Raw genomic sequence first — 25107 nt, forward strand, 5'->3', positions numbered from 1 at the left:
GACTGGCCACAGCCTGAGGGGGGCTCTGCCGGCCCCTAGGTGGGCCACATGTGCTGCAGCAGGCTCGGGCCCTGGGCCTGGCCCAGCCTCTCCCGGAAGGCACAGGGCACGCGGTGTAGACACATACCCAGGCAGAACAGCCCGCACTTCGGAGGCAGGTGTTAGTAGTCCTTCCTCAGCCTCCCTGCCCTCAGAGGAAGTTTTATTTACTGCAAATTCTTTTCAGAATACCTGAAACTTGTTAGACTCAGTGTCCCACTATAGCTAATAGGATGAAAGTAACAAACAATGTAAGTAATAGTACATGAAAATTGTATGAAATGAGATCATTTCATCATCAAAATATTAACCTAGAGAGCTGGGCTGCCTCATGGTATGTGCCCACCATTAGTGTGTTGGGTACCACGCTCTGAATACCAGCTGGCTCCTGGATGGTGTTTGGTCTTGGCAGAGCCAGCACCGCGGGGGCCTGGGCGGCACGTGTGCCCTTCACAGGCTGGGCAGACAGCACTCACCTGGAGGTGGCCCCACCCCACCTCCAGGTCTCAGTCCTCAAGAGGCGCCCATCTTGATCAACACTTTTCCAGAGCTGCATGTGGCCCACTCCCAAAGACAATTTGTTGAATAAAGAGCAGCCACTACTTGAATGAGCAAAAGGCAGACACACGGTACTAACATTTCAGACTAAGACCATTTATTCAAACATGCCAGGGTCCAGGGCCACACAGTTCCTTCACCCTGGAGGCATTACAGCTGCTCCTGTTCGCTCAGAGCACACACTGCTGGAGCAGTCTTGGGTGAGAAAACATGCCTAACCATTCCTTATCTCCAACCCATACATTTTAGTTTTAGTTTCAACTGAGTAAGAAAAAGTAACTTGGACATGTCAAGCCTAATGCTGAGTCCAGGGTAACCAAACAGAGAAGACGTGCAACAGCGAGCGGCCTGGCCTCTCCAGCCAGCCCTTGAGCGCGACGGGGAAGGTGGCACTGCAGTCACAGCAAGATGGTGAAATAATCGTTCAGGTGTCATTTGAGCTCACCAGTGTATAGCTACACATTATGAAAAAAATAATCTGGAACATTTCACGAATGTAAACGGTCACCTTCATAGGTTCTCCTCGTTAATAACCTATGAATGCAACACACTGGGCTGAGCAGGAGCAGATCTCTCAAGGCACCACAGCTTGAAATTAGTCCCCTCCCCTGGTTTATTCCTCCAGATGGTCAGGTAATTCATGACTCATTAAACTGAACCAAAAATGCCAATTAGCCAAATCCACAGGTGTTAAGGTGAAGGTTCTCTTCTAAACGTACAAAATTACTTTGAATGTGAGAACTAAAAATTAAAAGCATGACATAGGGACACAGGCAGCTTTTGGCCACTTAAGGCCCTTCTGACACACCCTGCACTTCCCCACACGGAAACAGAAGGGCAGCTGCTGAGGACGGGCCTTCCCTTGTGTGTTTGAGGGTGGCCTGCCTGCCCCCGTGGCAGCGTGCCCCCTCCTCAGCCTCCTTCCTTCTTTTCCCTCTTCTGACTCAAACCTTGCCAACAAGCCAAGGAGCTGGTGGCAGTGGGGACAGAGGCTCAACCTCCAGCCAACCCCAGGGTCAACTGTGCTGGATGGCAGCCGGCCACCCCAAGGGGAAACGGGGACATTTCAGAGGCTCCCCACAGGGCAGAGCCAGCAGAGTCAGCCAGCGGGCGAACCTCAAGAGGGGGGAAGGGGCTCGGCCTCCCAGCCCTGGAAGGGTGCTGAGCCTCCCTTTTGTGCACAGGAACCCTTTAATTCTGCACCAAGCTGCCAGGCTCCTAAAGGCACAAGAGCTTCTCGTGGAGGGAAAAACCCAAAGCTCAGCCCCCAGCAACTGGCCCAGTGTTACAGGGGTCTCCCTCTCTTTTTTAACCCCACAGTACTATTTTAATGAATGGGAGTTCAGTTTGAATGATTTCTTTGTAATCATTCTCTCCGGTGGAATGCAGAGGCAGGCACCCACCCTGCCAGGGCTCCTGGCAGGACACAGGCCGCCTTGGGTCCCAGTCTTTGTAGGTTTAGTCTGGTTCTCATTGGAGGGACTGAAAGTTCTACGACACTGAACAGCACCGTCCCTGCCAACTGCAAAGACAGGCAGGGCAAAGCCTCAGTGCCTTCTCTTCTGCGGGAAAAAGGAGTATTTGGTGGGGTCGAACTCTTCCCAAATCCGCTCAAATTCTTCCAGAAAGAGCCGCACGTACTCTTCATCCTCTGTAATGAGAACATTCTCCCTGTTGTTCTGAATGGCCTGTGTGGTCCAGTTGAGGGAGCCGGTGATCAGCACCTTCTTGTCCACGACTGCAAACTTGTGGTGCATGTAGCCAAGGTCCTGATCGTGCCGAACCTGAATACCTGCAGAGAGGGCAAGACCTTCACCACTGCCCCTCACAACGCTCGAGAGCAGAGCTCCTCGGGCATGGACCACTTTCTAGCAGCTACCAGGTCTGCGGTTTGGTGGGAAAGTGGAACCTGTCGCATCACAAGGTGCTGAGCCAGCGGATGAGCAACGAGCCGTCTGGGGGGATCACCCACACCTGTGCCTTGGCTCCAAGCCAACCAGCATCACCCCTCAGAGCTATGGCTCTGGGGCAAGCTCCTCATTAATCCTGCAGGAGGCAAACAGAGCCAAACTCTCACCTCTGCCAGAGCTGGAGCCTGGGAGCCCCTGTGAACAGCCCCCAGGCCCGGGCTGCACCCACTCTGCCTTGGACATGACCAGCGAGGGAATGAAGCAGCACCTCAAGCCCGGAAGTGGGGGCCTGCTGCACCCCCAGGGGCACCTGGCCCCACTGCTGGGGCAGAAAACGGAAGTGGTCCTGCACGCTGCCTGCTTGCTGCATGCCAAGGGCCTGAAGCCGCTGCCTCTTGTTTACTGTTTGTCTCCCGCCCTTTTCAATCTTCAGCAGGCTGGACCCCACACATCTGCCCAGCTTGGCGCCCCCCTGGTCAGCGCCTGCCTCACTAATGATCTGTTCCACGAACAAGACTGTTAGAAACGTGATTTCACAGAAGAGTTTAAAAGAGGCTGCTCTGTGATAGGGTTGCCAGATTTACCAAATAAAAACACGGGATGTCCTAATTAAGGGGATTTCAGATAAATCATTTTTGAAGGTAAGTATGTCCCAGCAACATTTTGGACATGTGCTAAAAGTCGTTTATCCGGCACTTGCCTGAAGCTCCAGTTTAGGCAGACAGCCTGTATCTTGCCTACCAACTCTGCCTTGATAGTGCCCTCTTATCCCAGGGGATCCCAGCCCCACTTCTCACACCCTAGAACCAGCCCACCAGCAAATCCTGTCAGCGCTGCCTTCAAATCAGAACACAGAGGCCACCATGGCTGATCCCTGCAACACTGCCTCAAGGCCCTCGCGCCTAGCAGGGTGAGCACACCATCCCCCTGAGGAGGAACGAGGAGACACACACAGGTGAGATCAGGACCTGGGTGCAGGTCTTAACAATTACTCATACTTCCCAATTCATCTGTCCCTCCCTCAGCGGGAGAGGCCGCGGGCCTGAGCAGTCTTCCCCATCATTTTGCAGCTGGAGAAACAAATTAACTGCTCACCAACTAAACATTTTAGCTCCACTTTTCAGTATATTATTTTTATTGATTTCAGAAACCCCAACATGAGATACACTAGAGTATTTAAGGTGGGACCCGTTTCCTCCCTGAGCCTCTCAGTCCTGCCCACGGCTGCCCTCTTTGCACACCTGGCCCTGTGAGCAGTCACTGAGAGCATGGCTGGCAGGTGGGCTCTACACACTGGTCTGCCCTCTCCTGAGTGTCCTCGGGCTAAGCCATCCTCCCTTCAGGCTGCCCCAGTCAGACATTCGGCGGGCCCGGCAGTGCCCCCAGCTCCACCCAGGACAGCAGTCCCCACAGGGTCTCAAGGCCAGGCGTTGGTGGGCATGTGGGGAACCACAGGAGCTCGGCGAGCTCCCCAGCATCCCCGGGCAGGCCCAGGCTCTGGGAGTCACCCTGACTTGCCCCCATTAGCCAGGAAGCCACAGCCTGCCTACTCTCTGGGGTCACTCTCACATACTGGGGCACACAGAACTGCTCCCACTCTGTGCCAGGGGCTCTTTATGGATGGCCCTGGAGCTGGTCCAGGGTAAATTTATTCTAACCTCACAAGGTGACCATGGGAAATATGGTCTCACCTGTCTGCAGACCCTGCCCCCAAGGGTCTGTCCATCTTTGAAATTCCCCACTCGGCCTAAGGTCCCTGGGTCGGCCATTTCCCAGGCCTGGAGCCCCCGGCCCTCCCAAGGGGGTTCCCGCCCCTGAGCCCCAGACCCAGGATCCCCAGGCTGTACCCGGGCCTACCTGCCTTGCGCAGCAGGCCGATCTGCGAGCCGTTGAGGGCCATGTAGTCGCAGTCAGTGATGACCCGGACGCGCACACCGCGCTGGTGCAGCAGCTCCACCGCGCGGCCCAGCTGCGGGCTGGAGAAGGCGAAGAGGCAGAGCTCGAGGCTGGCACGGGCGGCCAGCAGCGCGCGCAGCAGTTGGCTCAGCGAGCTCTCCCCATGGGGCAGGCTGCACGGGCAGCCCGACCCTGAGGGCGCCACGCCCGGCGCCTGCAGCAGGGCCTCCGTGCAGGTCACCTGCGAAGGGAAGAAGAGCACCTGGCGCCGAGGCCGCCGCCGCCGCCGCCCGGCCCGCAGCCAGCGCAGCACCGAGGGCAGCACCTCCAAGGTCAGGGCGAGGCCCACGGCCGCCACGGCCACCACCTGCCAGCGTACAGGGCCCATGCCGCCGCCGCCGCCCGCTGCCCCTGCGCACCCGTCGGCCACGTGCGCCCACCGCACCTGCGCACTGGCCGGCCACTTGCACAGGCTACCCTGCCAACGCCGCGCCTGCGCGCACCCTTAGCACTACTGCGCCTGTGCGCCCGCTGGCTAAGCACACCGTCACTTCCGCCCCTACTCACCCGCTGGCCACGTGCGCTCCCCAGTCTATACTCCTACGTTCGTCTGCGCCCTGCACGCGGCGGTGCCCCCTCAACCCCCTCGCTGTTAACTCACCCCCTCCACCACCCGCCCGGGCCAGAGACTGCCTCGGCGCCCACCAGCCCGACACCACTCACCCCCAGGAAGCCTGCAACAGCCCAAACCCTCCGCCCTGGGAGGGGCGATGGAGCGGTGCTGACCCTATCGCCTTGGCCGAGCAGCAGCAGCCAGGGCTGGGAGAAGAGTCTGGAAACACAGGGAGAATGTCAAAGAATCAACAGCTGGTGGCAGGACTTGAATCCGAAGTACCGGTGGCAGTGGGTGATGGGGACCACCATTAGGCCCCTTGCATTTCCTTCAACTCTCCCAATGTCATCGTCTGTATTGTAAAGATGCCTATTCTGCTTTGTAGAGTGGAGGAGACTAAGAAGCCCATGGTCCTATCTCTGCAAGCCAGCCGGACCCCCTGTATCACTTGAGAGGGGCTGGTACTTTTCAAAGGGAGGACAAAGTGAAAAAGGGTAAAATTTTCCTGTTCCTTCTCTCCCAAGTCCTGGCCAGGAACTTCCACAGCTACAGTGGGGTGTCTGGAGTCTTTAACTGGAAATGGCAGCTCCTCTGCAATCTTCTTAGAACCAGCTGGTGGTCTCCATGACCATCTGAAAAAAACAGACCCCGCTGGGTGGGGGCAAAGAAGGAGCCGACCTAAATAACTTTGGGGAACCAACCATGTTTTGAAGCTGTGAAACTAAACACGAAAAGAACTGCATGTAAACCCTGTATTCTCACTGGTACATGTATTTCCCAAGGTGGGTACTGGTCAACAATTCTCAGACCACTGTACCCTGGCACTGGGGTTGAATGGATTGGTAAATGGCTGGCAGACAGCAGGAGTGAGGGTTCTCTCTGTTGGATGGGGAAGATGGAGATGAACCAGGGAATGCTGGAATGATCCTTTGTGGTGCTGGTCTGGAATCAGAAATACCACCATGAACTCATTTAGCTTAATACGTATATTGATTCACATAAAATGTCAGTTCTAGATTACATGCATCACCTGCCTCAGTCCCCTAACTGGCCCAGGAGCAGTGACACCCCAGTGGCAAAGAGCACACCCTAGGTTCCAGATCTTGGTTCCTAAATACTGTTCTCCAATAAAAGGACTCTTTTCTTTTATTATTAAGGTATTATTGATATACACTCTTATGAAGGTTTCACATGAAAAAATAATGTGGCTACTACATTTACCCATATTATCAAGTCCCCACCCATACCTCAATGCAGTCACTGTCCATCAGTGTACTAAGATGCCACAGAGTCACTATTTGCCTTCTCTGTGCTACCCTGTTCTCCCTGTGATCCCCCACACCATGTGTACTAAACATAATACCCCTCAATCCCCTTCTCCCTCCCTCCCCACCTGCCCCCTCATGCCCCTCCCCTTTGGTAACCACTAGTTCCTTCTTGGAGTCTGTGAGTCTGAGGAACCAAGACTCTTGATGAAACGACTGATTCTAGGGCTGGGAAAAGGAGAATATAAGATGTGCTTTAGTAGTACCAGAAGGTAGGGAAGTGCTCAAAAACCAGAAGGACGGCAACAACCAAATGACAGAGGCGACAACCTGAAAGAACGCTCAATGACCAGACCTGAAAAATTCCAAGGAACAAAATAAATAATGCAGTATTGAGTTATAACTCAAGCATAAGATACATAAACATACATGTTTCTATACTGATAAAATAACAATACAGAAATGAGACAGAAGACACAGTCCTTCCTCAAGGAAGACTTCACATGATCCACATGATCCGTAAACACCCCCTGCTGCACAGGGTGGAACTAACCTCTCTGCCCCTCTGCAGACTTAGTGACAATGCAGGGAAAGGGGTGTGGGGTGGGGACTTTACACGGGAAAACCTGGTCAGCACCGCCTCGGCCAAGTGATGGTCCACCTCATCAAAGATGTGTGGACATCACATACCCGACAGGATGTGACGAGAAGGGGACTTCACATCTGTAGTATTTTTCCCCGAAGCCCATAAGCTCCAGTTCAATCATGAGGAAAACACATCAGAAACCCAGACTGAAGGCCATGCTACCATATCCCACACAATTCCTGGCCAGTGTTCTTCAAGACTGCCGCTGTCTCAGAAACTGTCACAGACCAGAGGAGATGGGGAGACATGACAACATGTAATGTGGGGTCCTGGACTGCACCCTATAACTGAAGGACGATACTGGTGGAAAAACTGATAAAATCCAAATAGAGTCTGGAGTTTAATTAACAGTGATGTGTCACTGTAGTTTTTTCACTTCAACAAATATACAGTAGTGATGTAAGATGGAATAAAGAAAACTGGAAAACTGGGTGAAGAGAATATGGGAACTCTCGTGCTATATTTGAAACTTTTCAGTAAATCTAAAATTATTCCAAATTAAAAGTTTATATAAAATGTTAAACATACACCTTCCACATGATCCAGCTACCCACTTCCTAGCTGTGACCCAAGAGAAGCGAAAGCATGTGTTCACACAAAGGCCTGTATACACGTTCACAGCAGGTTCATCTCTAATAATCCGAATCTAGAAATAACACAATACCCACCAACAGACAGATATACAAACATTTGTGAATCTATACAATGGAATATTTTTTCACAATAAAAAGAAATAAACCTCTGATGTGCACTACAACATGGATGAATTTCAATTACGCTAAGTGAAGAAAGTCAGACAAAAAGAGCACACACTAAGGTTCTATTTATATGCAATCCTAGGAGACAACACTACAGCGGCAGGAGCACAGCGGTGGCTGCTCAGAGATGGGGAAAGACAGGAGGCTACAAAGGACCCAAAGCGATGGACATGTTTATTAAACAGATATGGTGACGACTTCGTGGGCATATGTCAAAATCTGTCCAATTGTATGGCTTAAATAAGAATAATGTATTTCATGTCTAGTATACTTCAAGATAACTCTTTTTTAAAACCAGAGCCCCTGAGTTGAATCGTGGATCCCCTACTTCCTGGCTGAATTCCTTAGAGCAAGCTGCTTCCTCTCTTTGCGCCTTTCTTCATCTGAAATGATAATAATGAGAAGAGGAACCTCCAGTCCTGGTAGTATAAAGAGATGCACAAACAAACATAAAACTGGGGAAAATGGTCAAGAGCAACCACTACAGAGCACTGGAAATCCATCAAAGGCAGATAACAAAATGAGAAGCATTCGTTTTGAAAAACTGCTGGAGCACAAGAGAGGGGCGGCAGGAGCCTCTGGCCTCACTAACTGTGGCTGCTGTCCTCCCTTTCCCCACCAGCCTGGCCCGCAGAAGTGGCAGTCTTAACAATGTGAGATAGGCTGCAAAAGCTGCGGCTCTGAGGGCTGAAAGTAGCGGAGCCAGTTGGGAATGAATGCGGAGAAGCTGAAGCCTTACTGGCCCAAGATTCTGATCAAAGCTGGGTTGAGCAGCAGCCAGCCAGAAATGTAACAGAGAGATCCTGGAACTGAGAGAACTACTGAAGGGCTAAGTTCTGTTCTCTACACAGCTGTGGCTAATGAGAGAGCTCTGCATGAGTGAGCGAGACCCAGGGAAAAGTGAGCCAGGAGAGGCTTGAAGGGCTCCCCAAGCCACACACAGACTGATCAGCAGAGGGCAGAGAGGGCACTAACAGGCTCAGAGCACATGGGTACAGCCTCTGTAAACACCACTGACTGACACCGACTTCACGGAGACACAGGAGTGATCCCTAGGACTAAATTAAAATTACAATTAAAAACTAGGTACACACTCCAGTGGCCACACACTGCCGGGGGAAAGATTCTGTAGTTTAAATTCAGGCAAGTTTCCAAAGAACAATCTTAGAAAAATAAAACAGAATCTAGAATTGCTGCACTGTATTATGTAAAGAGTCCAGTTTTCAACCAAAGATACCTAGACAGGCAAAGAAACAGGAAAGTGTGACCTACATGCAGTGAAAACTGCGGACTCAGTCACCAAGGGAGCAGTCTAGCTAGGTGCTAGGGTCAGCACAGATTCGGCTGCCCCCCATGTCTCCTGCACCTTCACCCAGGTGGGAATTGATCTTCAAGAACTGCACTGTTCTCAGCTGGGAAAAGCCCACAGCTGTCCAGAAAAACTAGTCAGTGTATGGCTCTGCCTGTGCATTCTTGTCAACACAAGTTACTTCATACATTGTAAGTTTAGACCACACACTCCTATGAAATGAACAAGTCCACACCAATGTTTGGCTCCCTGGTACCAAGTGGAGTCAGTCACTAGGCAGGCAGGCAGACAAGGCAGAACCTTGTCTGAACTTCAGAACAGTGACCCCAGGGAATGTCATACCCTAGAAAAACAAAAACATCTACACCCTACACCCAAAGGTGAGGGACACAACAGGCAATCATCTCTTCCCTTCATTTCCCCTTAACCAGTGTGAGCTGGGGGTCCCTTCACACTCCAAGAAGATGACCGAATCACAAAGCTGGCAGTTTAAGGGTGCCACTGTCACCCAGGTATGCCTCCAGCCACATTCCCCTCAGATGGGTTAACTTTACATATCTTTAAGGGATGAGCTACTTCCAAAAGGTGAACAAAATGAGTGTCACAGTTGGAGACACACTCAACAGATATCTTTAGAATAAATGACTATTATCTTCTCTTCACCATTAACTTTAAGTGCTGTTCACAATCACTAAAGCTGCTTAAACTTTCACTCTACAGAGAATTGGCCACACACTGGTCATCATTATTTTTTTAAATTGTGTCAAAATACACAATGTAAAATTCCCCATCTTAGGTGGAGCCAAGATGGCAGCATGAGTAGAGCAGTGGAAATCTCCTCCCAAAACCACATATATTATGAAAATACAACAAAGATAACTCTTCCTAGAATAGAGACAAGAGGACACAGGACAACATCCAGACCACATCCACACCTGCGAGAACCCAGCGCCTCGCGAAAGGGGTAAGATACAAGCCCCGGCACGGCGGGACCCGAGCGGCCCTGACCCCAGCTCCCAGCAGGAGGAGAGGAGTTGGAGCGGGGAGGGAGAGGGAGCCCAGGACTGCTAAACACCCAGCCCTAGCCATCCGCACCAGAGTGCAGACACAGTGCATGTGTGGGGTCCTGGATACTAGGGAAACAGGACAGCAAGACCTGTGAGTGTGTCCCGGGGACAAAGAAAAGCGAGTGGACTTTTTTTTTTTTGTAAGTCCTTTTTGGAAGTCTTAAAGGGACAGGGACCTCAAAACCGGACAGAAGCATCCCAGGACACTTAGTCCAGCAGCAGGGAATCCAGGGAACTCTGGGCACTCAAACCCCCTGGGCAGCAGGGAGCACAGAGGCCCCTCACAGAGATAAATAGACTCCTGGCCGCTCCCCCTCCAACGTGGCTCCACCATATCGGAGCAACGGCCCAAGGCAAGCTGCGCCCACAGCAACAGTGGAGATAAACTCCATAGCAGCCGGGCAGGAATCAGAAGCCCTGTCTGTGCGCAGTTACCCAAGACAAGCCAATAGAGGTCATTGTTGTCCGAGGAGAGTAAGGCCACAAAACAACAGGAAGGAAAGTTCTTCCAGCCAACACTCGTGCCAGCTCTGCAAACTATCTCTATCACCATGAAAAGGCAAAATTACAGGCAGACAAAGATCAGAGTCAACACCTGAGAAGGAGAGAGACCTAACCAGTCTTCCTGAAAAAGAATTCAAAATAAAAATCATAAACATGCTGACAGAGATGCAGAGAAATATACAAGACCTAAGGGATGAAGTCCAGAGGGAGATTACAGACATCCAGAAAGAGATTATAGAAGTGAAACAAATTCTGGAAGGATTTATGAGCAGAATGAATAAGATGCAAGAGGCCATTAATGGAATAGAAACGAGAGAACAGGAACACATAGAAGCTGACATACAGAGAGATAACAGGATCTCCAGGAATGAAACAATATTAAGAGAACTGTGTGACCAATCCAAAAGGAACAATATCTGTATTATAGGGGTACCAGAAGAAGAAGAAAGAGAAAAAGGGATAGAAGATGTCTTTGAAGAAATAATTGCTGAAAACTTCACCAAACTGGGGGAGGAAATAATCGAACAGACCATGGAGATACACAGAACTCCCAACAGAAAGGACCCAAGGAGGACAACATCAAGACACATAATAATTAAAATGGCAAAGATCATGGACAACGAAAGAGATTTAAAGGCAGCTAGAGAGTAAAAGGTCACCTATAAAGGAAAACCCATCAGGCTATTATCAGACTTCTTGACAGAAACCTTACAGGCCAGAAGAGAATGGCATGATATATTTAATGCAATGAAATAGAAGGGCCTTGAACCAAGGATACTGTATCCAGCATGATTGTCATTTAAATATGATGGAGGGATTAAACAATTCCCAGACAAGCAAAAGTTGAGGGAATTTGCCTCCCACAAACCACCTCTACAGGGTATTTTAGAGGGACTGTTCTAGACGGGAGTACTCCTAAAACTAAACAGATGTCACCAGAGAAAATAAAATCACAGCAAAGAAAGCAGACCAACCAAATACTGACTAAAGGCAAAAAAATAAAATCAACTGCCCACTAAAAGCAGTTAAAGGAAACACGAAAGAGCAGAGAATAAAACAACCAACATATAAAGAATGGAGGAGGAGGACTAAGAAGGGAGAGAAGAAAAGAATCTCCAGACAGTGTATATAACAGCTCAATAAGTGAGCTAACATAGGCAGTAAGATACTAAAGAGGCTAACCTTGAACATTTGGTAACCACAAATCTAAATCCTGCAATGGCAATAAGTACATATCTCTCAATAGTCACCCTAAATGTAAACGGACTGAATGCACCAATCAAAAGACACAGAGTAATAGAATGGATAAAAAAGCAAGACCCATCTACATGCTGCTTACAAGAAACTCACCTCAAACCCAAAGACATACACAGACTAAAAGTCAAGGGATGGAAAAACATATTTAAGGCAAACAACAGAGAGAAGAAAGCAGGGCTTGTAGTACTCATATCAGACAAAATAGACTTCAAAACAAAGAAAGTAACAAGAGATATGTAAGGACATTACATAATGATAAAGGGCTCAGTCCAACAAGAGGATATAACCATTCTAAATATATATGCACCCAACACAGGAGCACCAGCATATGTCAAACAACTACTAACAGAAATAAAGGGGGAAACAGACTGCAATGCATTCATTTTAGGAGACTCCAACACGCCACTCACCCCAAAGGATAGATCCACTGGGCAGAAAATAAGTAAGGACATGGAGGCACTGAACAACACACTAGAACAGATGGACCTAATAGACATCTATAGAACTCTACACTCAAAAGCAACAGGATACACATTCTTCTCAAGTGCACATGGAACACTCTTCAGAATAGACAACATACTAGCTCGCAAAATGAACCTCAGTAAATTCCAAAATATTGAAATTCTACCAACCAACTTTTCAGATCACAAAGGTATAAAACAAGGAATAATTCTACAAAGAAAACAAAAAGGCTCACAAACACATGAAGGCTTAACAACATGCTCCTAAATAATCAATGGATAAATGAACAAATTAAAAAAGAGATCAAGGAATATATGGAAACAAATGACAACAACAACACAAAGCCCCAACTTCTGTGGGACGCAGCAAAAGCAGTCTTAAGAGGAAAGTACATAGTGAACCAGGCACACTTGAAGAAGGAAGAACAATACCAAATGAATAGTCTAACATCACAATTATAGAAACTGGAAAAAGAAGAACAAATGAGGCCTAAAGTCAGCAGAAAGAGGGACATAATAAAGACCAGAGAAGAAATAAACAAAATTGAGAAAAATAAAACAATAGCAAAAATCAATGAAACCAAGAACTGGTTCTTTGAAAAAAAAAAAAAAATAGATAAGCCTCTAGCCAAACTTATTAAGAGAAAAAGAGAATCAAAACAAATCAACAGAATCAGAAATGAGAATGGAAAATCACGACAGACTCCACAGAAATACAAAGAATGATTAAAGACTACTATGAAAACCTATATACCAACAAGCTGGAAGACCTAGAAGAAATGAACAACTTCCTAGAAAAATACAACCTTCCAAGACTGACCAAGGAAGAAACACAGAAGTTAAACAAACCAATTACTAGCAAAGATATTGAAACGGTAATTAAAAAACTACCCAAGAACAAAACCACCGGGCCAGATGGATTTACATCGGAATTCTATCAGACACACAGAGAAGAGATAATACCCATTCTCCTTGAAGTTCTCCAAAAAATGGAAGAGGACGGAATAGCCCCAAACTCATTCTATGAAGCCAACAACACCCTAATACTAAAACCAAGCAAAGACCCCACCAAAATAGAAAATTACAGACCAATATCCCTGATGAACATAGATGCAAAAATACTCAATAAAATATTAGCAAACCGAATTCAAAAATATATCAAAAGGATCATACACCATGACCAAGTGGGATTGATCCCAGGGATAAAGGATGGTACAACATTCGAAAATCCATCATCATCATCCACCACATCAACAAAAACAAAGACAAAAACCACATGATCATCTCCAGAGACGCTGAGAAAGCATTTGACAAAATTCAACATCCATTCATGACAAAAACTCTCAGAAAAATGGGTACAGAGGGCAAATACCTCAACATAATAAAGGCCATATATGATAAACCCACAGCAAACATTATATTGAACAGCGAGAAGCTGAAAGCTTTTCCTCTGAGATTGGGAACTAGACAGGGATGCCCACTCTCCCCACTGTTATTTAACATAGTACTGGAGGTCCTAGCCATGGCAGTCAGACAAAACAGAGAAATCCAGATTGGTAAAGAAGAAGTTAAACTGTCACTATTTGCAGATGACATGATATTGTATATAAAAAACCCTAAAGACTACACTCCAAAACTACTAGAACTCATATGGGAATACAGCAAAGTTGCAGGATACAAAATTAACACACAGAAATATGTAGCTTTCCTATACACTAACAATGAACCAATAGAAAGAGAAATCAGGAAAACAACTCCATTCACAATTGCATCAAAAAGAATAAAATACCTAGGAATAAACCTAATAAAGGCAGTGAAAGACCTATACCCTGAAAACTACAAGTCACTCTTAAGAGAAATTAAAGGGACACTAACAAATGGAAACTCATCCCATGCTCGTGGCTAGGAAGAATTAATATCGTCAAAATGGTCATCCTGCCCAAAGCAATATATAAATTTGATGCAATCCCTATCAAATTACCAGTGACATTCTTCAACGAACTGGAACAACTAGTTCAAAAATTCATATGGAAACACCAAAGATCCTGAGTAGCCAAAGCAATCCAGAGAAAGAAGAATAAAGAAGGGGGGGTCTCACTCCTCAACTTCAAGCTCTACTACAAAGCCATAGTAATCAAGACAATTTCGTATGGGCACAAGAACATAGCTATAGACCAGTGGAACAGATTAGAGACCCCAGACACTAACCCAAACATATATGGTCAATTAATATTTGATAAAGGAGCCATGGACATACAAGGACGAAATGACAGTCTCTTCAACAGATGGTGCTGGCAAAACTGGACAGATACATGTAGGAGAATGAAACTGGACCATTGTCTAACCCCATACACAAAAGTAAATTGAAAATGGATCGAAGACCCGAATGTAAGTCATGAAACCATTAAACTCTTAGAAAAAAACATAGGCAAAAACCTCTTAGACATGAACATGAGTGACGTCTTTTTGAACTTATCTCCCCGTGCAAGGAAAACAGCAGCAATAATGAACAAGTGGGACTATATTAAGCTGAAAAGCTTCTGTACAGCAAAAGACACCATCAATACAACAAAAAGGTACCCTACAGTATGGAAGAATATATTTGTAAATGACAGATCCGATAAATGCTTGATGTCCAAAATATATAAAGAGCTCACCCACCTCAACAAACAAAAACCAAATAATCCATTTAAAAAATGGGCAGAGGAGCTGAACAGACAGTTCTCCAAGAAAGAAATACAGATGGCCAACAGACACATGAAAAGATGCTCCGCATAACTAATTATCAGAGAAATGCAAATTAAAATCACAATGAGGTATCACCACAGATCAGTAAGGATGGCTACCATCCAAAAGACAAACAACAACAAATGTTGGCGAGGCTGTGGAGAAAGGGGAATCTTCCTACACTGATGGTGGAAATGTAAATTAGTTCAACCATTGTGGAAAGCAGTATGGAGGTTCCTCAAAATGCTCAAAATAGAATTACCATTTGACCCAGGAATTCCACTCCTAGGAATTTACCCTAAGAATGCAGCACTCAAGTTTGAAAAAGACAAATGCACCCCTATGTTTATCGCAGAGAATAGCCAAGAATTGGAAGCAACCTAAGTGTCCATCACTAGATGAATGGATAAAGATGTGGTACATATACACAATGGAATATTACTCAGCCATAAGAAGAAAACAAATCCTACCATTTGCAACAACATGGATGGAGGTAGAGGGTATTATGCTCAGTGAAATAAGCCAAGCGGAGAAAGACAAATACCAAATGATTTCACTCATCTGTGGTGTATAAGAACAAAGGAAAAACTGAAGGAACAAAACAGCAGCAGAATCACAGAACCCAAGAATGGTCTAACAGGTACCAAAGGGAAAGGGACTGGGGAGGATGGGTGGGTAAGGAGGAATAAGGGGGAGGAGAAGAAAGGGGCATTAAGATTAGCATGCATAATGGGTGGATGGGAGAAAGGGGAGGGCTGTACAACACAGAGAAGACAAGTAATAAATATACAACATTTTGCTATGCTGATGGACAGTGACTATAAAGGGGTTTGTGGGGGGGACCTGGTATAGGGGAGAGCCTAGTAAACATAATGTTCTTCATGTAATTGTAGATTAATGATACCAAAAAAAAAAAGAAAGAAAAGAGGGATTACTCCCTGATAGGATAAAACTAACTGAAAATCACCAATTAATGCATGCTTTAAATATCCTTAATTTTGAGCATTTAAAGGGTGTCAGATGATCAACTATGGAAGTACATTTTTCTGATAATATTCCTTTCTCTTAAAAAAAAAAAGCAGTTCCTGTGTGGTGATCTCCTATAAGTTCTTTACAATGGTATAAAGGGCACATTAATGTGTGGGCAAAGGGTTTGTTTGTGTTTATACAGAGGATCAAAGCCTAATTTGGCTACCCAGAAAAACGAATTAAGATACGATATGAAGAAGAACTTCCAACATCAACATCCTCTGGAAGTCATTCCAGAAGATGATCATCAAAAAAATTCAACAAAGATCCTGATGCTGTTGCAGTTGTAGCTGCACTCATCCCACCAGTTTCTGGATGTGCCATGGGAATGAAGAAGGAGATCTCTAAGCTGGCCTGTGCATACAGTAAAACAACAAATTTGACTAGATCTATACTGTCAGAACTCAACCAAGAATTAGGAGAAGTGCAAGTTGCAAGTTGCAGCGCTCCAAAATCTTGCAACGATAGACTATCTACTGTTAAAAGAACATATGGGATGTGAAGAGTTCCCAGGAATGTGTTCTTTTAATTTGTCTGATTTTTCCCAAATATTCAAATTTAATTAGACAATATCCATCATATCATTGATAAGTTTTCACAAATGCCTAGGGTGCCTAACTGGTTTTCTTGGTTTCACTGGAGATGGCTGGTAAGTGTAGGTCTGCTTTGGTTATGTAGCTGTATTCCTATTATGTTAATGTGTGCACGTAATTTAATTAGTAATTTAAAACCTATACACGCTTATGTTACACTACAAGAAGATATGTCAAAGAAATAATCAATCTTCCCATGTTTTCTTCCATCTGCTACTTCTATAGTTTCTCTTCTTCCTTCATAATTACAACCCCTAAGTAGAATTCGTGCCTCATATCGAAATTACCGAGTATCATAATTCTTCCAAGTGGTGAAGATACCTCAAGACAAATGCTGAGCATAGAAGCCACAGGGCATAAATCTGCAAAAAAGTAAAAAGCTAACCTTTTCAAACAATATTGCTTCTCTCTCAATTACCAACTTTACATTTCTCTGTATGGCCCCGGAAGATGACTGGTTAGCCAGAGATGGGTAAGATTCCTCAAGGGAGGAACAACCTAAGACAGGCACAGTCGCAGGGGGGCCATTAGGTGAGAAATTGGGGATCAACAGAGGTGAGGCTTAGAACCTGACCCCCCTATTTTGAGAGAAATCTTCTGCATCCGTGGATGTTTTGTTGCCATTGATTAGCTTGGATTAATACTTAGTCTATAGGCACACACCTGATCACCTACATTTGCCCTCTTACAGCACTAAACTATGTTTTCTACCTATATCTTGCATCTACCTGCCACTTCAGCATTTTATTTAAAAAAATAATAATAATAATAAGGGACAAATGTGGGATTCACGTATAAAAATCAAACGAATAATCATAATTGACTTGACTGTTTATAGTTCATGATGCGTGATCAAAACTGAAAGTTTCTGTGATGACTGCCCTTGCACTGTTCACCATTTAAGAACTTATTCACTATGTAAGAACTTGTTCACCATGTAAAAACTTGTTCGTTATGCTTCAGAAGATTGGAGACTGTTGAGAATTGGGCTTGGGGTTGATTAATGATTGTGCATTGAGTCCCCTATACAGAATTTTATTGTTGTTAACAACCATATGATCAATAAATATGAGAGATGCCCTCTCAAAAAAAAAATTCCCCATCTTAACTATTTTAAGCATACATACAGTGCAGTACTATTAAGCACATGCACACTGTTGTACAGCCCTCCCCATAGCACCACCATCTCCCCCCATAGCTCTTTTCACCTTGTAAAACTGAAACTGTCCCCATTAAACAATACTCCCCATTTTCCCCTCTCAACCCCTGGAACCACCGTTTTACTTTCTGTGAATTTGACTAAGTACTTCATAAAAGTGGAATTGCCCAGCATTTCTTTTTTTGTACCTGGTTTATTCCACATAGTACAATGTCCTCAAGGCTCATCCCTGTTTTAACATATTGCAGTATCTCCCCACTTCTCAAGGCAAAATAACATCCATTGTAGATATATGACCACATTTTGCTTATCCATTTTTCAGTTGGTGGGACACCTGGGTTGCTTCCACCTTTTGGTTATTGTGAATAATGCAGCTATGAACATGGGTGCACAAATATTTCTTCAAAGCCCTGCTTTCAGATCTTTTTGGTTTATACCCAGAAGTGGAAATGCTCGGTTATATGGTAGTTCTATTTTTAATTTTTTGAGGAAACTCCACACTGTTTCTACAGTGGCTTTCAGATCTTTTGGGTTTATACCCAGAAGTGGAAATGCTGGGTTATATGGTAGTTCTAATTTTAATTTTTTGAGGAAACTCCACACTGTTTCCACAGTGGCTGCACCAGTTTACATTCCCACCAACAGTGCACATGGGTTTGTTTCTCCACGTCCTCGTAAACAAGTGTTTTCAGTCATAGCCATCCTAATGGGTGTGAGATGATATCCCATTGTAGTGTTTATTTGTATTTCCTAATTATTAGTGATGGTAGTATTTTTCCATGTGCTTGCTGGCCATTGTGTATCTTCTTTGGAAAACATCTATCCAAGTCCTTTGCCCATTCTTGAATGGGTTTTGTTTTGCTGCTGTTGAGATTTAGGAGCTGTGTCTGGGGTACTAATGTTTCAAGTATTTTCTGCTACTACTCTTTGGGCTGCCTGTTCACCTATAGATATATAAAGTGCTTGCATTTTTATGGAGCCCAAATTGTTTCTCTATTGTTTTGTTACCTGTGCCTTTGATGTCATACCCAAGAAATCATTGCCAAATCCAATGTAAAGAAGCTTTTTTTTTTTTAGATAATTATTTTTTATTGAAGGGTAGTTGACACACAGTATTACATTAGTTTCAGGTGTACAACACAGTGATTCAATGTTTATATACATGATAATTCTAGGTACCAGCTATCACCATACCAAGTTGTTACAATATTTTGACTATATTCCTCATGCTATACATTACATCCCAGTTACTTTTATTTTACAATTGGAAGTGTGTACTTTTTTTTGTTTGTTTTGTTTTTTTTGTGTGTGAGGGCATCTCTGTTTATTGATCACATGGTTGTTAACAATAAAATTCTGTATAAGGGACTCAATGCTCAATGCACAATCATTAATCCACCCCAAGCCTAATTTTCGTCAGTCTCCAATCTTCTGAAGCATAACAAACAAGTTCTTACATGGAGAACAAATTCTTACATAGTGAATAAGTTACATGGTGAACAGTACAAGGGCAGTCCTCACAGAAACTTTCGGTTTTGATCATGCATTATGAACTATAAACAATCAGTTCAAGTATGAATATTTGTTCTTTATACTTGATTTATATGTGGATACATTTCTCTCTTTATTATTATTATTTTTAATAAAATGCTGAAGTGGTAGGTAGATGCAAGATAAAGGTAGAAAACATAGTTTAGTGTTGTAAGAGAGCAAATGTAGATGATCAGGTGTGTGTCTGTAGACTATGTGTTAATCCAAGCTAAACAAGGGCAATAAAACATCCACGGATGCAGCAGATTTCTCTCACAACAGGGGGGTGGGGGGTGAGGTTATATGCCTCACCTCTGTTGATCCCCAATTTCTCACCTGATGGGCCCCCTGCGACTGTGTCTATCTTAGGTTGTTCCTCCCTTGAGGAATCTTACCCGTCTCTGGCTAACCAGTCATCTTCCGGGGCCATACAGGGAAATGTAAAGTTGGTAAGTGAGAGAGAAGCCTTATTGTTTGAAAAGGTTAGTTTTTTACTTCTTTGCATATTTATGCCCTGTGGCTTCTATGCCCAGCATTTGTCTTGAGGTATCTTTACCACTTGGAAGAATTATGATACTCGGTAAATTCAATATGAGGCACGAATACTATTTAAAGGTTGTAATTATGAAGGAAGAAGAAAAGCTATAGAAGTAGCAGGCAGAAGAAAACATGGGAAGATTGATTATTTCTTTGACATACCTTCTTGTAGAGTAACATAAGCATGTATAGGTATTAAACTACTAATTTAATTGCGCACACATTAACATAATAGGAGTACAGTTACATAACCAAAGCATATCTATAATTACCAGCCATCTCCAATGAAACCAAGAAAACCAGTTAGGCACCTTAGGCATTTGTGTAAACTTATCTATGATATGATGGATATTGTCCAACTGAACTTGAACAGTCTTAGAGAAATCAGACAAATTAAAACAGCCCATTCCTGGGGACTGTTCACATCCCATATGTTCTTTTAACAGTAAATAGTTCTGTAGTTGTAAGATTTTGGGTGCTACAATTTGCACTTCTCCTAATTCTTGGTTGAGTTCCAACAGTACAGATCCAGTCAAATTTGTTGTTTTACTGTATGCCCAGGACAGCTTAGATATCTCCTTCTTCATTCCCATGGCAAGTCCAGGAACTGGTGGGATGAGTGCATCTACACCTGTAGCAGCATGTGGATCTTTGCTGGGGATTTTTGATCATCTTCTGGCATGAGACTTCCAGAGAGTGCTGATGTTGGAAGTTCTTTTTCATATCGTATCTTAGTTCATTTTCAGGGTAGCCAACTTAGGCTTTGATCCTCTGTATAAACACAAACAGACCCTTTGCCTACACTTTTATATGCCCTTTATACCATTGTGTAGAACTCATTGGAGATCACCACACAGGAACTGCTTTTTTGTTTGTTATCATTAATCTACACTTACATGATGAATATTATGTTTACTAGGCTCTCCCCTGTACCAGGTGCCCCCTATAAACCCCTTTACAGTCACTGACCATCAGCATAGCAAAATGTTGTAGAATCACTACTTGTCTTCTCTGTGTTCTACAGCCCTCCCATTTCTCCCACCCCCCCATGCATGCTAATCTTAATACCCCCCTTCTTCTTCCCCCACCCTTATCCCTCCCTGCCCACCCATCCTCCCCAGTTCCTTTCCCTTTGGTACCTGGTAGTCCATTCTTGGGTTCTGTGATTCTGCTGCTGTTTTGTTCCTTCAGTTTTTCCTTTGTTCTTATACTCCTCAGATGAGTGAAATCATTTGGTATTTCTCTTTCTCCGCTTGGCTTATTTTGTTGAGCATAATACCCTCCAGCTCCATCCATGTTGCTGCAAATGGTAGGATTTTCCCTTTTCCTATGGCTGAGTAGTATTCCATTGTGTATATGTACCACATGTTCTTTATCCATTCATCTATCAATGGACATTTAGGTTGCTTCCAATTCTTGGCTATTGTAAATAGTGCTGCGATAAACATAGGGGTGCATCTGTCTTTCTCAAACTTGATTCCTGCGTTCTTAGGGTAAATTCCTAGGAGTGGAATTCCTGGGTCAAATGGTAAGTCTGTTTTGAGCATTTTGATGTACCTCCATACTGCTTTCCACAATGGTTGAACTAATTTATATTCCCGCCAGCAGTGTAGGAAGATTCCCCTTTCTCCACAGCCTCGCCAACATTTGTTGTTGTTTGTCTTTTGGATGGCAGCCATCCTTACTGGTGTGAGGTGATAACTCATTGTAGTTTTAATTTCCATTTCTCTGATAATTAGCGATGTGGAGCATCTTTTCATGTGTCTGTTGGCCATCTGTATTTCTTTTTTAGAGAACTGTCTGTTCAGTTCCTCTGCCATTTTTTAATTGGGTTATTTCTTTTTTGTTTGTTGAGGTGGGTGAGCTCTTTATATATTCTGGATGTCAAGCCTTTATCGGATCTGTCATTTTCAAATATATTCTCCCATACTGTAGGGTTCCTTTTTGTTGTATTGATGGTGTCTTTTGCTGTACAAAAGCTTTTCAGCTTAATATAGTCCCACTTGTTCATTTTTGCTGTTGTTTTCCTTGCCCGGGGAGATATGTTCAAGAAGAGGTCACTCATGTTTATGTCTAAGAGGTTTTTGCTTATGTTTTTTTCCAAGAGTTTCATGGTTTCATGACTTACATTCAGGTCTTTGATTCATTTTGAGTTTACTTTTGTATATGGGGTTAGACAATGGTCCAGTTTCATTCTCCTACATGTAGCTGTCCAGTTTTGCCAGCACCATCTGTCAAAGAGACTGTCATTTCACCATTTTATGTCCATGGCTCCTTTATCAAATATTAATTAACCATATATGTCTGGGTTAATGTCTGGATTCTCTAGTCTGTTCCATTGGTCTGTGGCTCTGTTCTTGTGCCAGTACCAAATTGTCTTGATTACTATGGCTTTATAGTAGAGCTTGAAGTTGGGCAGTGAGATCCCCTTACTTTATTCTTCTTTCTCAGGATTGCTTTGGCTATTCAGGGTCTTTGGTGTTTCTATATGCATTTTTTATCTATTTGTTCCAGTTCATTGAAGAATGCTGTTGGTAATTTGATAGGGACTGCATCAAATCTGTATATTGCTTTGGGCAGGATGGCCATTTTGATGATATTAATTCTTCCTAGCCACGAGCATGGGATGAGTTTCCATCTGTTAGTGTCCCCTTTAATTTCTCTTGAGAGTGACTTGTAGTTTTCAGAGTATAAGTCTTTCACTTCTTTCGTTAGGTTATTCCTAGGTATTTTATTTTTTTTGATGGAATTGTGAATGGAGTTATTTTCCTGATTTCTCTTTCTGTTGGTTCATTGTTAATGTATAGGAAAGCCACAGATTTCTGTGTGTTGACTTTGTATCCTGCAACTTTGCTGTATTCCGATATCAGTTCTAGTAGTTCTGGGGTGGAGTCTTTAGGGTTTTTTTTATGTATAGTATCATGTCATCTGCAAATAGTGACAGTTTAACTCTTCTTTACCAATCTGGATTCCTTGTATTTCTTTGTTTTGTCTAATTGCCATGGCTAGAACCTCCAGTACTATGTTAAATAACAGTGGGGAGAGTGGGCATCCCTGTCTAGTTCGCGATCTCAGAGGAAAAGCTTTCAGCTTCTCGCTGTTCAATATAATGTTTGCTGTGGGTTTATCATATATGGCCTTTATTATGTTGAGGTACTTGCCCTCTATTCCCATTTTGGTGAGAGTTTTTATCATGAATGGATGTTGAACGTTGTCAAATGCTTTTTCAGCATCTATGGAGATGATCATGTGGTTTTTGTCTTTCTTTTTGTTAATGTGGTGGATGATGTTGTTGGACTTTTGAATGTTGTACCATCCTTGCATCCCTGGGGTGAATCCCACTTGGTCATGGTGTACAATCCTTTTGATATATTTTTGAATTCGGTTTGCTAATATTTTGTTGAGTATTTTTGCATCTATGTTCTTTTTTGTAGTTTTCTTTTTTAGGGGGTTCTTTGCCTGGTTTTGGTATTAGGGTGATGTTAGCTTTATAGAATGAGTTTGGGAGTATCCCCTCCTCTTCTATTTTTTGGAAAATGTTAAGGAGAATGGGTATTATGTCTTCACTGTATGTCTGATAAAATTCTGAGGTGAATCCAACAGGCCCTGGGGATTTTGTTCTTTGGTAGTTTTTTGATTACTGCTTCAATTTTGTTGCTGGTAATTGATCTGTTTAGATTTTCTGTTTCTTTCTGGATCAGTCTTGGAAGGTTGTATTTTTCTAGCAAGTTGTCCATTTCTCCTAGGTTTCCCAGCTTGTTAGCATATAGGTTTTCAGAGTACTCACTAATAATTCTTTGTATTTCTGTGGGGTCCGTCATAATTTTTCCTTTCTCATTTATGATACTGTTGATTTGTGTTGACTCTTTTCCTCTTAATAAGTCTGGCTAGAGGCTTATCTAGTTTGTTTATTTTCTTGAAGAACCAGTTCTTGGTTTCATTTATTTTTGCTATTGTTTTATTCTTCTCAATTTTATTCATTTCTTCTCTGATGTTTATTATATCCCTCCTGCTGATCTTAGGCCTCATTTGTTCTTCTTTTTCCAACTTCAATAATTGTGCCATTAGACCATTTATTTGGGATTGTTCTTCCTTTTTTAAATATGCCTGGATTGCTATATAGTTTCCTCTTAAGACTGCTTTTGCTGTGTCCCAAAGTAGTTGGGGCTCAGTGTTGTTGTTGTCGTTTGTTTCCATATATTGCTGGATCTCCATTTTGATTTGGTCATTGATCCATTGATTATTTAGGAGTGTGTTGTTAAGCCTCTATGTGTTTGTGAGCCTTTTTGCTTTCTTTGTACAGTTTATTTCTAGTTTTATGCCTTTGTGGTCTGAAAAGTTGGTTGGTAGGATTTCAATCTTTTGGGATTTACTGAGGCTCTTTTTGTGGCCTAGTATGTGGTCTATTCTGGAGAATGTTCCATGTGCACTTGAGAAGAATGTGTATCCTGTTGCTTTTGGGTGTGGAGTTCTGTAGATGTCTATTAGGTCCATCTGTTCTAGTGTGTTGTTCAGTGCCTCTGTGTCCTCACTTATTTTCTGTCTGGTGGATCTGTCCTTTGGAGTGAGTGGTGTGTTGGAGTCTTCTAGAATGAGTGCACTGCATTCTATTTCCTCCTTTAGTTCTGTTAGTATTTGTTTCAGGTATGTTGGTGCTCCTGTATTGGGTGCATATATATTTATAATGGTTGTATCCTCTTGTTGGACTGAGCCCTTTATCATTATGTAATGTCCTTCTTTGTCTTTTGTTACTTTCTTTATTTTGAAGTCTGTTTTGTGTGATAGCAGAATTGCAACACCTGCTTTCTTCTCTCTGTTGTTTGCATGAAATATCTTTTTCCATCCTTTGACTTTAAGTCTGTGCATATCTTTGGGTTTGAGGTGGTGCTCTTGTAAGCAGCATATGGATGGATCTTGCTTTTTTATCCATTCTATTACTCTGTGTCTTTTGATTGGTGCATTCAGTCCATTTACATTTAGGGTGATTATTGAGAGGTATGAACTTATTGCCATTGCAGGCTTTAAGTCTGTGGTTACCAAAGGTTCAGGGTTAGCTTCTTTACTATCATACTGTCTAACTTACCTTGCTTGTTGAGCTATTATAAACGTGGTCTGATGATTCTTTATTTCTCTCCCTTCTTATTCCTCTTCCTCCCTTCTTCATATGTTGGGTGTTTTGTTCTGTGCCTTTTTTAGGAGTGCTCCCATCTAGAACAGTCCCTGTACGATGCCCTGTAGAGGTGGTTTGT

At 43.7% G+C, this 25107-nt stretch overlaps 1 protein-coding gene across 1 annotated transcript; it reads right to left on the reverse strand.

The window, feature by feature from the left end:
* Positions 1-672: 672 nt before the first annotated feature.
* Positions 673-5047, reverse strand: PLD6 (phospholipase D family member 6). The gene is made up of 2 exons (XM_017651180.3): positions 4365-5047; positions 673-2389 (listed from the first exon to the last, which is right to left on the reverse strand). The coding sequence occupies exons 1-2, from the start codon at positions 4789-4791 to the stop codon at positions 2145-2147; spliced, it is 672 nt and encodes a 223-aa protein (XP_017506669.2). The 5' UTR covers positions 4792-5047; the 3' UTR covers positions 673-2144.
* Positions 5048-25107: the final 20060 nt, after the last annotated feature.

Source organism: Manis javanica, chromosome 4 (genome assembly GCF_040802235.1).
Source record: "Manis javanica isolate MJ-LG chromosome 4, MJ_LKY, whole genome shotgun sequence".
Lineage (NCBI taxonomy): Eukaryota > Metazoa > Chordata > Mammalia > Pholidota > Manidae > Manis > Manis javanica.

What these genes read in the sequence shown, in the direction of transcription:
- PLD6 (XM_017651180.3), bottom strand. Translation starts at nt 4,791, where the DNA reads ATGGGCCCTGTACGCTGGCAGGTGGTGGCCGTGGCGGCCGTGGGCCTC. An exon ending in CGGCCTGCTGCGCAAGGCAG is followed by an intron (nt 2,390 to 4,364) that starts GTAGGCCCGGGT and finishes CCCTCTCTGCAG; the next exon opens with GTATTCAGGTTCGGCACGAT.